At 38.3% G+C, this 15,501-nt stretch overlaps 1 protein-coding gene across 1 annotated transcript; it reads left to right on the top strand.

The window, feature by feature from the left end:
- Positions 1-3,622: 3,622 nt before the first annotated feature.
- Positions 3,623-14,983, top strand: LOC115373645 (carcinoembryonic antigen-related cell adhesion molecule 5-like). Its single transcript, XM_030072136.1, has 9 exons — positions 3,623-3,668; positions 5,165-5,494; positions 6,014-6,292; positions 6,549-6,815; positions 7,595-7,867; positions 8,288-8,551; positions 9,196-9,621; positions 10,357-10,462; positions 14,965-14,983. The coding sequence occupies exons 1-9, from the start codon at positions 3,623-3,625 to the stop codon at positions 14,981-14,983; spliced, it is 2,010 nt and encodes a 669-aa protein (XP_029927996.1).
- Positions 14,984-15,501: the final 518 nt, after the last annotated feature.

The following is a 15,501-nucleotide window of genomic DNA, read 5'->3' as shown; positions in this document are numbered from 1 at the left end:
GGTTAAGGCCTAATGTATTATTTTAATCCTATTTTGAAATGCTTAAGATTAGGATTTTGATTGGTAGGGTCAGAACAAAATAGTGGCCTATGCAAGACAGAAACTGATCAATTTTACAGGGAAATTCAAACAATAGCATTTTGAAATGTTTTATCTTGTAGTCCAGGGGTGTCCAACTATGTGCCATAGAGGGCCGAGAGGCTGCAGGTTTTCATTCCAACCAAAACCTCCACCAGGTTATTTCACTGATTAGTTCCTCCCCTCTGATACAAGATGAGGTGATCTGCAGCCTCCCGGCCCTACATGGCACATGGTTGGACACCCCTGTTTTAGTCCCTGCAAGCTAATTTAGTGATTACTGGCTTGTTTTTGTTATCTTTGTTTATATATACATATATATATATATATATATATATATATATATATATATATATATATAGTTGCTGTATTTCACATAGGTTTTAAAGCAAGGAACATGCATGAAATTGTTCATCAGATATCATGGCAAGGCATTTTTTTTCTCCATATTTAATGGCATTTCCTAATTTGAATGGGACATGTTGGTAAACATAAAATCAACATGATGATGGTTTTTGTTGTATGTTTTATTAAAGGGGCTATTCAAAAACATAGTACATAACGCATAAACTTGGGTAACAATTTTTATTTTAATAATTTTCTGGTTTAAATTAGTGGTGTCAAATTGACCCCAACTGATGAAAAATGTTATGACAGGAGGGTTAATCATCTGTTTGATTTGCTTCCCTGTGTCAAACAGAAAAAGTACAACATCTTTATGATTGTGCTTTCATAGCTCTGAGCTTTTCATGATCTTTAGCAGAGCATTTTACATTATAAAAAGAATACTATGAGACATATCCATGGTAGTTTTTTCAGACCACATACATTTTTTAATGTTGCTTCTTATTTATTTCTGTTTTCTCTCGATTATATCACTTAGAAAATGTGTAATGTTGCTTCATAATAATAAAATGAAAGAAAAGAAAATCACTTTCATTTTTTAAATGTCTATTCTGCTATAAGTTCATGGAAGAGCAATGCAAATGTATTTGTTGCTGTACAGGCCTGGTACATATGTGGTGCTGTGTATGTGGGTGTGTATAAATTTGGTGGTTACTACAAGTGAGGTGTTTTACTAACTATTTAGTATGTTGAAATTTATTTAAATTATTTATTTACATTTATATATTCAAGAGTAGGAAAGTACCTTTTTACTGATCTGTGTGTGAACTGATGTGAGGGGAAAGTAATAAAGTCCTGTTTAGATGAGATGTACCAGGATAAATATGTGGGCAGCAGTTCAAGGATGGATTTGTAAATGAAATTATACCAATGCAAAAATCTGCTCATGGGCACTGATGGCTTGTGCAAAGGGAAATGGTGTCTGAGGGGTTTACAGCTGGTTAGGAATCTTAATGCTCTGTGCTACACAGCATCAAACAGAGGCTTTCATGTAAATAATATCTCTCTCTCTCCCTCTCTCTCTTTGAATTTTAATATTATTATTATTTTTAAACGTTACTGTAGTTCTCCAAAAACATTCTTGGGTATAATTTGTCTCTAAAATGTTCTCAGTATCAAATGGATCTCTCTTGATCCAAAAAAAAATCTGGATTTTTTTTTAGAGTTTGTTCTTTAAACTATTGTGAGCATTGTGGGTGTAAAGTTGAGTGTGAAATAGCAGGAAAACACGTGAGCTCTTCTCCTAACTTTAGTGAGCAACATAAAACAACAGGTGGCAGTACAGTCTCTCTCTCTCCTGTTCCACATCCTCATGCCTTCTCTCTTCCTGTCTACCCCTTCACCTGGACGTTGTAACTACTCTGGACAACATTTAGCAATAAAATTGCTATAACTGAACATTCAGCAATAGTAAATGTTATACTCACAATGAGTGCTGAATATGAAATGAATTAGGCTGTACCCTCCAAGTAGTAATTTAAGTTTAAGTTACACTCTTGTGTGAGCAGATTGGTTTTGGGATAAGTGGTTTGAGTCCTACAAAGAGTCTTTGAAAGATTTCAATAGAGTTAAAGTGTTTAGGAGGGCACTCCAGACATAGGGTGTGTGTCAGCTGGTGGAAAGGTGCGGCACACTCCAGCTGCATTACCAAGACCAGCCAGCAGGGGGATCCTCTGAGTGGTGATGCCCACTGTGTCTGACTCATGGCAAACACAGATCCTCACAGTCAGCATTTTAGTGGCCCTGAGCATCTTTCTCTGCTGTCGCCTGTAATATAAAGGTGGATCACAGTCATGCTTTCATGTTTGTGTAAATTATCATGATACTTAGTGTGATGGTCCTGGTCAGAGCGAGGCAAGGATTCAAACCTCTGAAAAACATTTGCTCTCACTATTTCCGCTCCCTCTCTTCATTGACTGTCTAGCATGTTAGACCACCACTGCTCTCACTCTCTCTCTCTCTCTTAACATACTGGGCCTGTCACCCTAATGCCACTTCTCCTTCAGCTCAACCAGATCCAGAGTCTATAACCCCTGTATCTTCCAGACTAACCCTGGACTTGTTGCTTTTTACATCCTCTCTCTGGATCTCCTGGCTCTACAAAACCTCAACTATAAATTACAGTAAGTTACCATCTTTTGTATCAGGCTTGTCTCCGGTTCATCTGTGTTTGCATTTGGGTTCACCTGCTGACCAGCCACGTAACACTGACAAAGAAAGTCAAAACAACGCAGAGAAGACACAAAGCAGAAAACCCTGTAGGAAGTGTCAGAGGCTGATGGAATCTAATTCATATTAAAAATTCAAATTTCTGCATCATAAATACTGAAAAAAACTCTTATTATCTCTGCCAGGCAGCAGCCTGGAGGGGATCGTGTGTTTTGTTGTGTGTCTTTCTGTCTATCTGTCCGTGGCTCATCTTGCATTGCCCTATCAACCTAAAATTTTCTGGGCACAGGTATGAGTGTATGATCAGTCATCTCTCGTGGTTGCAGTGACTAAAAACCTATTTAAAAACTGTTTTATACCATAACTCAGTACCAACTCCCCAGCTGGTTTTTGTCCAACATCTGAGCGCAAGATAAGGGGAAACACACAGGCAGTGCCTCTGTATTTTCACTCCTCCTCTCTTCCTGTCCAGATTTTCATACCAAGTAAGACAACACGCCTGGCAGAGATGTGCACTCTTCTGAGCGTACTCCTCTACTTACAACATATAATCTGTAGTGGCTGTGTAACTATGTAACTAATTACTTCCAGAAGTCAAACAGTGTCTTGCTTCCTCATGGTCGATGCGCAGTAGTCACACTGGTTGGAGACTCAACAGTGTTTGATCATATCTTGCAAAGTCCTGTCTAAAAAACCATGAAGAGGTCAAAGTTTAATTTTATAACAGTGATGATACCTGCCACCAATCTATGCTGTCACCCTCTTCAAAATATTATGCATCATTGTAAGTCAGTTCTGGAAAAAATAAATAAATAAATAAATGTTGACTGAACAGCGATGAGGAACGAGAAACAAATAAAACAATAAACTTCCTCATACTGCTGTTATATATTAAACTCAAGAGAAAGGAGAAAGGGGTGGAATCTACATTAGAGACTAAATCAGCTGTCCTCGTCACACTGCAACAGAAATGGGAACCTCTGTTGTACCCTTGATCATCCTAGGACTCATCTCAGGTGAGCTCTTATTATCTCATACAGCAGACAAGAGGATTTTAGATTGCTTATTTTTGTTTGTTTTTGCTTGTTTTCCCCCCTCATTTGTGAGGATTAACCAGCCATGAAAATATTGATGTTGAGTCTTGTTCATCAAGTCTTCTTAGTCTTCCCAGATCTATCAATTATGACAGATGTAATTAAAAAACATTTAATATTTCACAATGCAAGATCAAACCTACTATTGAGTTGTGTGCTTCCTGTCTTCTTTTTAGTTATTTCAGGAACAAGAGGGCTCCAGTATCATGAAGTAAACTCAGGTCGAACAATAACTGTTTAACACTTAGCTAATCTCAACTGTACTTTGAAATATTGTTATTCAAATGTCATCATGGCATGGTAAAAATATTTTTTTATTAATGAATTTGGTTCCTTATTAAGAAGCATTCACTTCATAAAAAAATACTATTACTATGACTATTCAGAATGACTGTACTGTTGTGTAGCTGCAGTTTTCAACACAGCCTAAATAAAGCTCTTCATACACACATGAATCACAATAATGTCATAATAATTTTTTTTTACTCTTAATAAATGGTAATAGCAACATGTTTTGTCATTATAGTCTATTAGGCCAGCTAGGCCAGTGCTTAGCTTCTGTATTCTGTTGGCTCTTGACCAAACAGGGAACCAGAGAGTTGAGACTCAACAAGTCAGCTACATATAAATGCACCGTGGGATATCTCGACTTGATAAGTGAAGGTTTTTCTTTATTTACAGAAAACACGATGACTTTTCCTCTTACTTTCTTCTTCTTTAATTAGCTTATATGTACAACAACAGGACAATGTTCATATGAATGTGCAATATTTTTTTTTCTAATCAAGACAAAAGGCACAAAGTTCTCCTGGACAAAATGGACCAGAGATGCACTATTTACCACATGACAAGAAAAAAGGAGGGGAAAAAAACCCATCAAGAAGTAGATTTACATTTCCATGTTACTGGCCCACAGTGGGGAAAAAAACAATTCAATATCTTTTTGTTTGAAGTTCTTAAATGAAAAGATAATGATCCAAAGGTACACACATTTATAAACCACCGTGTTTAATGAGTAACGAAGGTATGAAGTTTTGAACTCCAGCCAAAAGTAACAGCAGGTGACTTAACTGACCTGCACACCTCCGCCAGACAGGAGGAACTAATCAGTGAAATGAGTTGGTGTGGTGACTAGTTGGAATAAAAACCTGCAAACCTCAGGAATATAGTTGTCTGTCACTCAGACTTTATATGAATAATCACAATGAAAAGTCAGCCAGAAAAGATGTTGTATATGATTCGCGTGTGTTTGTAATTATTCAAATTCAGTTCCCTAAAAAGGTTGCATCATGTCCAGAGCTCATATTCAGTGATGGCTTGTCATCATCAAGCATGCATTAAATTCCTCCAGCAGGCCATTTTACATGGCCCTCTACACCACAGTGCACTGTTTGCTAACCTGAAACTGTGTCCTCCAGGTTTGAGCCATGGAGCCGGTGTGCTACCAGACAATTTGAATGGAGCAGTAGGAGGAAGTGTTTTTTTCACCACAACAGTGACTCCATCAGAAAACCCATTCCTGGTAGTGACTTGGAGTTTTAGTAATGGTAGTGTCGACAGAAATATAATAACATCGACCAGCTCAGATGTTATTGGATCAGGATATGAAAACAGGATCACTTTCGACAGATCAACTGGATCTCTGGAGCTCAGGCATCTCACCATGGACGACACTGGAGAATACAGAATTGCAATAACTCCAGATGGAGGAGCACAGAAGACAGGAGCCTGCAGACTGGAGATATTCAGTGAGTAGATATTTCACATGTTGTGGTATCATTGTTTCAGTGTCGAATAGAAAAAAGATGACCCGATTATCACAGCAATATTTAGGTCCATCAGAAAGGGACTGACTTCCTTTGGTCAAGTGTCCACATTAAAACAACGACAACAACAACAACAACAACAACAAAACAAAACAGAAAGCTTCTTTGCTGACTACTTAAATAAAAATCACTGTCTTCCACAATGGTGCCAGTCAAGACACTTTTATCCAGAGTTTAGTCTTTTAGGTACACGCAGTATTTTCTTTTCTGTGATATACTGTGTTGCATTTGTCGCAGTATTCAGACACTGAATGGATAAATGCTGTAGTGCCCATTGTCATCAGACTTGGAAGCTAATACAAATCTCTATTTTCTAGTGTTGAATACGCGGCTTGGTGTCATAATTATGGAATTTATTCCCAGCCACTGCATTGTTACTGTATACTGATTTTACCCTTTGCAAGGTGGTGGCAAGTAAATAAATGTGTTTTCTACCCATAGTGCCAGTGTCCAATGTCGTGGTAACTCCCAGCAGCACAGACTTGATAGAGTTCAACAGCTCAGTCAGCCTGTCCTGCTCCTCCTCTGGCTCCCCTCGCTCCTACACCTGGCTGAATGGCAGCTCTGAGGTGACAGCCAGTGAGGGAGTTCAGATCACTGATGGAGGCTCCACTCTCACTATAATCAGTGTGACCCGCTATGACCAGGGACCGTTCCAGTGTCGTGTGTTCAATCCCGTCAGTCATGACATCAGTGGCCCAGTATCTCTCTCCATCAGCTGTGAGTTACTAACCTGCATGCTTAACCTCTGATCCAACAGCATGTGCATGGAAACACAACATCGACATTCAAATTCCCAGCTTGATTTAGCTTATCGTCACAATTAAGGCCTCACAGTAACTCAGGACCTTGTCCTAATGACTTTAATAGCAACTGCTAGCTACTAACATGACTTATCATAATTTAACCTCCCACATAATTTGTTGGTGACCTCTCCCTTCCCTGGTGTCTGCTATCCTCATATTGCACATTGCAGTTGGTCCAGAAAACACTAACATGACGCTATCTCCGTCACAAGAATACCATGAGAAAGGGTCAGACATCATCCTGTCCTGCTCAGCTGTCTCCAGGCCTCCTGCCCAGTTTCAGTGGGCTCTGAACGGAGCCCCGCTCTCTGATACTGGACCAGAGCTCAGACTGAACAACATTCAGATGAAACAGAGTGGTAACTACAGCTGTCAGGCCCATAACACTAAAACTCTGAGATATCAAACATCTCAGCCCTCCCGTGTCACTGTGCTGGGTAAGTGGGAATGAACAGGTGTTGAAAATAAAGATTTGGCTCAAAAAGATGGTACTTCACATTAAATGTAACTATACACCTAAATGGTGTTGTAAGGTGTGCAGATGAATCTATGTCTTCTGTTAATTTCTTATCTAATATCCAATGTAAAACCTTTTCTTTTTTTTGCCTGAAGTTAAAACAAGCATGATATTTTCTATAAAATACACTTGCAATTGCAACATAATGCAAATATTCAAATTATGCAGGAAAACATGTTCCTTTTTGTAGCTTTTCTCTCCTTTTCTCAATTGTTCTGTTTTTAAACTTTGACGGTATGGCACTTGAATGATTCGAGGGTCACCAGTCTACCTAATGTCCACTGTGTTGCTACACGATCAGAGGATCATGAGGCTTGAATGATTTTGTGTAACTTGATGCATGAATTAACATAAAGCTTTTAATTACCCCACCTCCATCCTCTGTAGTTGTCGTGAAGACCTTGTTTGTTGTGGTAAATTTGCAGCAGAAAAAAGGATAAAAGTTTCTGCACTGAAGTTACTGTAAAGCTGCTTCCTCCTTATGTTTTCCTCATAGCAGAAAAGGGGAAGGGAAAAATAAATCACACACTTAATACTCAAACTATACATGATAGGCAGAGCAATAGCTAACATAACGTTGTCTTTTGAGAACAGATATGAACTATCCTCAAGTTTCTTCATTTGTTCAGTCGACCCCTTGATGTTTACTTTGCTCTTTTACATTTTTTTCACACACAGTTATTTGTCTCTCACCAACAGAGAGAGTCTCAGCTGCTTCAATCACAGAACCACCAGTCACACCAGTTGAGGGGAAACCAGTCAACTTAACCTGTGATGCTGCCGGCTCTGTCCTCACCAGAGAGTGGAGGAAGGACGGATCCCCTGTGAGCCCGGGCAGCAACATCATCCTCCATGACAATAACAGAGTTTTGTCCTTTAGCCCTCTGAAGAGAACAGACAGCGGAGAATACTCCTGTACAGCCAGCAACCCAGTCAGCTCTGCTGAAGCTAAATACAAGATGACTGTCAACTGTAGGTGACAATAAAATGAGCCTTTATTTACTCTGTAGAGCCTAAAGTTTGGGGTTTTAACTGTCATAATTACATTTCAGATACTACAGTACCATTATTTACAAAAATCTAATTGAATGTATAGGGGATTTTTACTATTTTCCTTAACCCCTTTAATCCCAAATTTTTCCCTGCAAAATAAATCAGGCTGTTCTCATTCAGTATTCGTACAAATTCCTACGAAAAGTATTGCACTATAATTCATATATAACCCACGTAATTGTGAGCCAGAAAGTTGTGATCACGTGACCTATCGTGAACTGTCATAATTACATTTCAGATACTACATTGCCATTATTTACTAAAATCTAATTGAATGTATATAATAGGGGATTTTTATTATTTTCCTTAATTACAATATTGGAAATATCTGTGTTTCAGTTGGACCAGAGAATGTTAAAGTCACGGGTCCAAATGAGATAAAAGTCAAACAGACCCTAACACTAATCTGCTCTGCCGAGTCCACGCCGACTGCGACCTACATCTGGATGAAGAATGGGACAGAGATTCATACGAATTCTGCTGAGTTCACTAAATCAGAAATTGAACTCTCTGACGGTGGAGAATACACCTGTCAAGCAGGAAATAATATCACTGGGAGAACGGCGACATCTGACGTGCATCGATTGTCTGTAGGCCCACAAGGTAAAGCTGTTTGATGACTGCAGGAAGGGGAATGGGTCACGCTTGATCTTTCAAACTGGTGTTCATTCCTGTTTTTATCTTGGGATTCATGACACCGGTCAACACTGGTCAACAACAAATTTATTGTTAAAGTTTTTTTAGCTGATTTGGGATAATTTTGGTGTGCTGAATCCAAAAATCACATTGGTTTTGCTCAATCAGGTCAACTTTCTGAACTATGCTACATATTGGCTTTTTAACATTTTTGCTTACATTTATGGGCATTTTCACGTCATATGATACAAAATTCTTTCATATTTCTTGCAATAAACAAATTCTGAAGATTTTACTTTTGCCAATTTATGATTAATGGTAGAAGATGATAAATTTTTTCTTGGAGCAACAGTCCGGCTTCACCAAGTACCCATCCTTTCTGTGTATGTGGGATAGTAGGGACACTGCTCAGCATTATACAAAGAAGGACTGGCCGGTGCGGCAGGAACTGGTGCCTTGCAGAGCAAAGAATGTCATCAACATTCCTCTGGTAGACAGAGTCAAGATTCTCTTCCCACCACTGCACATAAAGCTCGGCTTGATCAAACAGTTCACCAAAGCTCTAGATAAGGATGGTGGCTGCTTCGCCTACTTGTGCCATGCTTTTCCAGGATTAACCATAGAGAAGTTGAAAGCTGGCATCTTTGATGGTCCTCAAATCCGTCAGCTCATCAGAGATCCTCAGTTTGAAAACTCAATGAACGAAGTGGAACTGGAAGCATGGAAGGCTTTTGTTCTGGTCATGAAGAACTTTCTTGGCAACATCAAGGCCAGGAACTATGCAGACCTTGTCACCAATATGCTGACTGCTTTCAGAAACCTTGGATGCAACATGAGCATCAAAATGCATTACTTATTCTCACATATGGATCGGTTTCCTGAGAATCTGGGATCAATGAGTGATGAGCAGGGAGAGAGATTCCATCAGGACATAAAAGAGATGGAGGCCAGGTATCAGGGACGCTGGGATGCAGTCATGATGGCTGATTACTGCTGGACTCTGAAGAGAGACATCCCTGCTGCTGAGCATTTGAGGGGTTCGAAGAAACGAAAGTTCATGCCCTGAATTTTGCACAATGACGACTTAATGTTCAGTTTACATGTACTTACCTTTATCAATGTCTGTTATTCAACTTACAGGAATTAAAGTTTGTAACACTTAATAAATACATCCTGTTAGAAAATGATTTTTTTTCTCTTAAAACCTATTTTGGGTGAGAACTATATAAAAAATCAACTGATAAAGTCACAAAAATGTAATCAATTTTGTAAGAAGATCAAATTTTTCAAAATCAAATTAGCAAAAAAAACCTGACCAGATTGAGAAAAATAGATGTCATTTTTGGATTTAGTGGTGCAAAATGGTCCTAATTCAGTTGAAAAAACCTAGACAACTTGCAAAAAAAATTTTTTTGTAACCCAGTGTAATCAGTTTAAAGTTCTCTCTCTCTCTCTCTCTCTCTCTCTCTCTCTCTCTCTCTCTCTCTCTCTCTCTCACACACACACACACACACACACACACACACACACACACACTCTCTGTTGTGTGTGTGTATTTTCTAAAATGGTTGTCAGTTGCAGGCTGTATTGAAATAACTTCAGTTAGTCATTCATGTATTGTTATGTATCCAGGGGCAAATGAAATGGGAAAAGTCAGGCCTCTGTAAGGTTTTGTTTGTTTGTTTTTTTTTATTTTTGTTTTCAATTAGTGGGCTATGTTGTGATGCTGTAATGCTGATTTGTCTAATCTCTTTCATTTCATACCTTCTCAGGGAAAGAAAGTCTCTCAGCTGGTGCCATCGCTGGAATAACGATTGCATGTCTGATAGTTGTTGGAGGGCTGGTTGGTGGGGTTGTGTACTATACGTTGAAAAGAGGGTAAGTGTAAACATATTCTCTTTAATTATAACAACTAGCCATTTTGCTTAAGTGTTTTTTCATGTATTGAATGAATAAATGTTAATATTGTATTACAGTAACCCGATACCCAGTATCAGATGATAAAAATACATCAGTTTGCTTGAGTGTTTGACATGAGCTTGCAGATTTATCTGGTTCTCAGACAAATTCATTCCCATTCAAAAAATGTTAAAAAATACAGTAGCCTAGTAATATTACACCAGGCAATGATCCAAATACTTTTTTTTGTTTTTACTGTGGATTGATGGAAAAATATTGTCCTAATTTTTTCACATTTTAACAATATTTTATCTCTACTCTTCAGAAGAATCACCAATCTACCACAAAAAGGTCAGTGCTTACATACAGTATCTATTTATCTATCTATCTATCTATCTATCTATAAGTATCAATATGAACAGACAGACAGATCGATAAATAGATGGCTTTTGGATTACAAACCTTCCACACAGAAAATGACAACCCAGAAGACACACATGGGATCCCAGAACATATTTATGAGAACCCAGAGCAGCCATATGTCAACTATTCAGCAGGGAATAACATCACAAGGTGAGCTTGATACTGAGTGAAATGAGAAATCAGATTTGTGAATGCATGATACAAAAGTAACTGCATGATAATAAGTTTTCACAAGATTATCCAAAATGCAACTAAACAGCGTAAAACAATGATCTTGTACTCTAGTAAACCGATGACTTTCTCTTTGTGTAGGTGAAATAAAATGAGAAAACATCCTTCAGAAAAATCATAATCAGCAACTTCCAAAATCAGCCTTGTCAAAGAAAATCACCAATGTTGTGGAAACTCAACCCTATAATTTCTCTGCTATGTCTGAATGAAGATTCAGTTTCTTGATTCTGTTAAAACGAGTGCAGTGCTCGTTCAAAACATGTCTGCTCAGAACGGGCCGATGGCTTGGCCCCCAGGACTGCTGCTTGCAGCTTTTTGGAGAACCGCTCATCCAAACAACTTCACACTCGACACTGCACTTCCTTGGATCCTCAGCAGTACATTTGGCAAGTGTGAAGTCAATCAGATGAACGGTGGTCGAGAAAACTGAAGGACAGACGGACAGAGATTCTATTTTTGTGAGATTAGATGAACAGTGAACTATGGATTTAATCACTTGATATCTCATACCTAACCCGCATGGGCACCGCCAGAGATTTTGGGCTGCATGAAAAGAAATCTTATTGGGCCCTTGTATAGCCGGCCAATAGGCAAACCTTTTTATTTCAAGCCTTTCGAGGGTCCCCTCCCCCATTTTGGCCCTGGGTAATCAGTCCTGCTTTTGCCCCCACTACGATTCCCCTGCTAACCCGTCTCCAATTTTGTTAGTGAATTTGTTATCAGAGTTAATTTGAGTCCATGTAGTCTTGGTGCCCGGCACTGGGTGGTAGAGACTGTCAGGCTTTGGTTTTAGATTGGTCTGGTCTAGTCTAAGAATTATTCAGGGCCTGTAATCATCTGTTGACCTGCTTCCCTGTGTCAAACAGAAAAAGTATAACATCTTTGTGATAGTGTTTTCATAGCTCTGAGCTTTTCATGATCTTTAGCAGAGCATTTTACATTATAAAAAGAATATTATGGGATGTATCCATGGTAGTTTTTTCAGACCACATACATTTTTTTAATGTTGCCTCTTAATTATTTCTCTGTTTTCTCTCAATTTTATCACTCAGATGTGTGTAATATTTATTACTCAAATGTGTAATGTTGCTTCATAATCATAAAATGAAAGAAAAGAAAATGGCCTTCATTTTTTACATTTCTATTCTGCTGTAAGTTCATGTAAGAGCAATGCAAATGTTTTTGTTGGTGTACAGGCCTGGTACATATGTGGTGCTGTGTATGTGGGTGTGTATAAATCTGGTGGTTGATACAAGTGAGGTGTTTTACTAACTTTTATTTATTCAACCTTATTTGTTTATCATGTCTTATTTAGTACATAGATATTTATTTATATTTTTTATTTACATTTATATATTCAAGAGTAGGAAAGTGCCTTTTTGCTGAGCTGTGTGTTGACTTATGGGAGGGGAAAGTAATAAAGTTTACATGAGATGTACCAGGATAAATAAGTGGGCAGCAGTCCAAGGATGGATTTGTAAATGAAATTATACCAATGCAAAAATCTGCTCACGGGCACTGATGGCTGGTGCAAAGGGAAATGGTGTCTGAGGGGTTTATAGCCGGTTGTGAATCTTAATGCTCTGTGCTACACAGCATCAAACAGAGGCCTTCATGTAAATAATATCCCCGTAGACGAGAGGAGGCAAGGAGGTGGCAGCAACAAGCAGCAACGAGTCGTTTCCTAGCATGAAAAGAAATGGGCATTTCTTCCTCAAAAAGAAATACTCATTGTAACAATTACACGTAGACTTAAACACAAAGTTAAAAGTGCATGAAATATAGATGCACATGTATTTAGTTCCTGCTAGAATGGATGACCTAAAGCATCTCACTTGCAGCCAAATTTGAATCAAACCGATACATTTTTAATATACATTTTAGGTTTTTGTTTTTGTTTTTGTTTTCCTGATGTTCTATCTCTTTCTTTCTTTGTTTTGTTTGTTTTTATAGCAAACAGAGAAAACTGCAATTTTTCATTGTGCAGTGCAACTTCCCACTCAAAGATTTCAGTAAGAATTGCATTTTTAGGCAATTGTACAATGGACATCATGTTCTGGAAATTGCTCAGAAACTCTCCATATTATCATTATGCCGAGGAAAACCAGACTGCACTGCACTGAATGCCCTCAGTCTCTAGTTTGTGATTATAAAATTTCATGAGGATGTGATTATCCTAGAGCTCACAACAGTGTTGCAATAACATGGTCTCATTATATTGAAATGGCTACTGTGGGTGCCAACATCATCACAGATGAATAAAATCGGGCTCATTCAATCCACAAGAGACTCAGTTTTCCAGTCAAAACAAGCCTGTTCAGACCCCAGTGTGCACAAATACACCATTTTACAACTGGACAAAAGAACACATTTGCACTGAATGCAAAAACCTGCGCCTTTCTGCCCGAAACTGCATGGGATTAGCATACGGTGGGCATGTCTGCAAAGGGGAGATCTGAGGGTGCCCACAGATTGATTCAGATTTCTTGAGGTCAGAGCTCAAAGGGACCTTTTTTTTCCTTCACCAAAATTTAACTTAATTTTGAAGTGATATTTAGCCCCCACGCCTACAACATACAGTGACGTATTTAGTACCAGTTGATTCCTTAGGCTATCAAGTGGTATGATACCAGAGCCTGTTACAGTCTGTGAAAGACGCTGGTGTCCTCAGCAGAGGTTAAGAGGTTTGAATTTTGGGGTGGCCACTGGGGGGTCAAATTTCAGGGGCCGTGCCACCTCTGGCCGCCCCCTGAACCCACCAGCGTAGTTTAAAGAAAGAAAAATCCTAGCACTATCTTGTGCATTGTTCTTGTTTATTATTATTAGTAGGGTCATTTACTGTGTTAATGTTTTATGTCAGTAATAACTTTTATGATACTTGTGATGTTAAAGGACTAGACTTTGTACTTCCTCACTCACAGCAAGACATTATGTATTTTACCCCTCATGTGTGCATGTGAAATGTCCATGTGAACTGAGCCTGTAAGACACTAAGGACATCATGGAGGCATCTGCATTACTTTCTCTCAGCTTGGCATTGTTGTCAGGTGAGGTCATAATTATAAGGCTATTGTATTAATAATATATTATATTAATATATTATACACCAGTGTATTGTTAATACACTGGTAAATCATTAATCTCATTATTATATTGTTATTACCCTGGTAAATCATTAATCGTCATTATTCTGCAGACACAGAGGCCATATACAGTCATTTCACTTTTTCAAGCTGAAGTCGTTCAAAGTTCCAAGTCAAGTTTATTTAAAGAGCATGTTTAACAAATCGGATTGCTACATTTTAGCAAAAGTGAAAACAAAATACACACAACATCAAGGCCCAAACGCGCATATACATTGAGAGGTACAAGTCCCCCCCAATGTTCAGGCACTCCAAAATTGCCGTGTCATCTGTACAGGTATCTATTTTGGAGAAGCAGTGCTGCATTAGGGCTTCATAATTGGAGCAACAGGAAGTAGCGTGACCTTTAAGGTGAAGCTGAATTTTACAGAGATAAACTCCACTGGATCACCATTTAGGACATTAGCTTGGCTTTTTAATCTTGACGACATTGTACTTTTCTCTCATGGGGTTGGATTCATATCACCTGATTACAAAAGAAGAGTCAATCTGAATATGATCAGTGGATCTGTGGAGCTCAGAGATCTGACCCTCAGAGACTCTGGTGTTTACACTGTGGATATCACAGCGCACACACACACACACACACACACACACACACACACACAAACAAACAACTGGATGGAAGCATTAGTGTAGAAATGTATGGTGAGTACTTTGTGATTCCGGGTGTCATTGTGGCAGATGGATCAAGAGTCTGTGAGACACTTTAAACTCACAAGTATTGAGTCATTTGTTTCAATCCAGTTTGCAAATTGTATCCACCTCCTGCCTCTCTTAATTCTCCATCTGTCTTTGGTAGTGCATAATATTTTTCAGCATCTTAATAGCTGATCGAGGCCCAACATCTACAATAATGCTTATTTGCATAGGTCTCTGTACTGCAACCACTGTGGAAATGTAATATACTGTATGTACATATAGTGGATTTCTATATACATAATGGGATATATGTCCATATTAAATACCCATATATGAAACATATTATATTACACCAGCCGTCACTACTGTATATGTATGTTGAGCATGTATATATGTACATATCTGACCAAACTGAACAATATGCTGTTTTCATATATGCACTTATAAACACATATATGTTCAGTGCATATATATATATATATATATATATATATATATATATATATATATATATATATATATATATATATATATATATATAGTGCATATAACCATATATGCGGATGGCATACATTTGCT

Source organism: Myripristis murdjan, chromosome 16 (assembly GCF_902150065.1).
Source record: "Myripristis murdjan chromosome 16, fMyrMur1.1, whole genome shotgun sequence".
Taxonomy (NCBI): domain Eukaryota; kingdom Metazoa; phylum Chordata; class Actinopteri; order Holocentriformes; family Holocentridae; genus Myripristis; species Myripristis murdjan.
The sequence above is the reverse complement of the archived record's forward strand: the minus strand, read 5'-3'. Positions and strand labels throughout refer to the sequence as shown.

What these genes read in the sequence shown, in the direction of transcription:
- LOC115373645 (XM_030072136.1), top strand. Translation starts at nt 3,623, where the DNA reads ATGGGAACCTCTGTTGTACCCTTGATCATCCTAGGACTCATCTCAG. An exon ending in CATCCTAGGACTCATCTCAG is followed by an intron (nt 3,669 to 5,164) that starts GTGAGCTCTTAT and finishes TGTGTCCTCCAG; the next exon opens with GTTTGAGCCATGGAGCCGGT. An exon ending in ATACAAGATGACTGTCAACT is followed by an intron (nt 7,868 to 8,287) that starts GTAGGTGACAAT and finishes TCTGTGTTTCAG; the next exon opens with TTGGACCAGAGAATGTTAAA.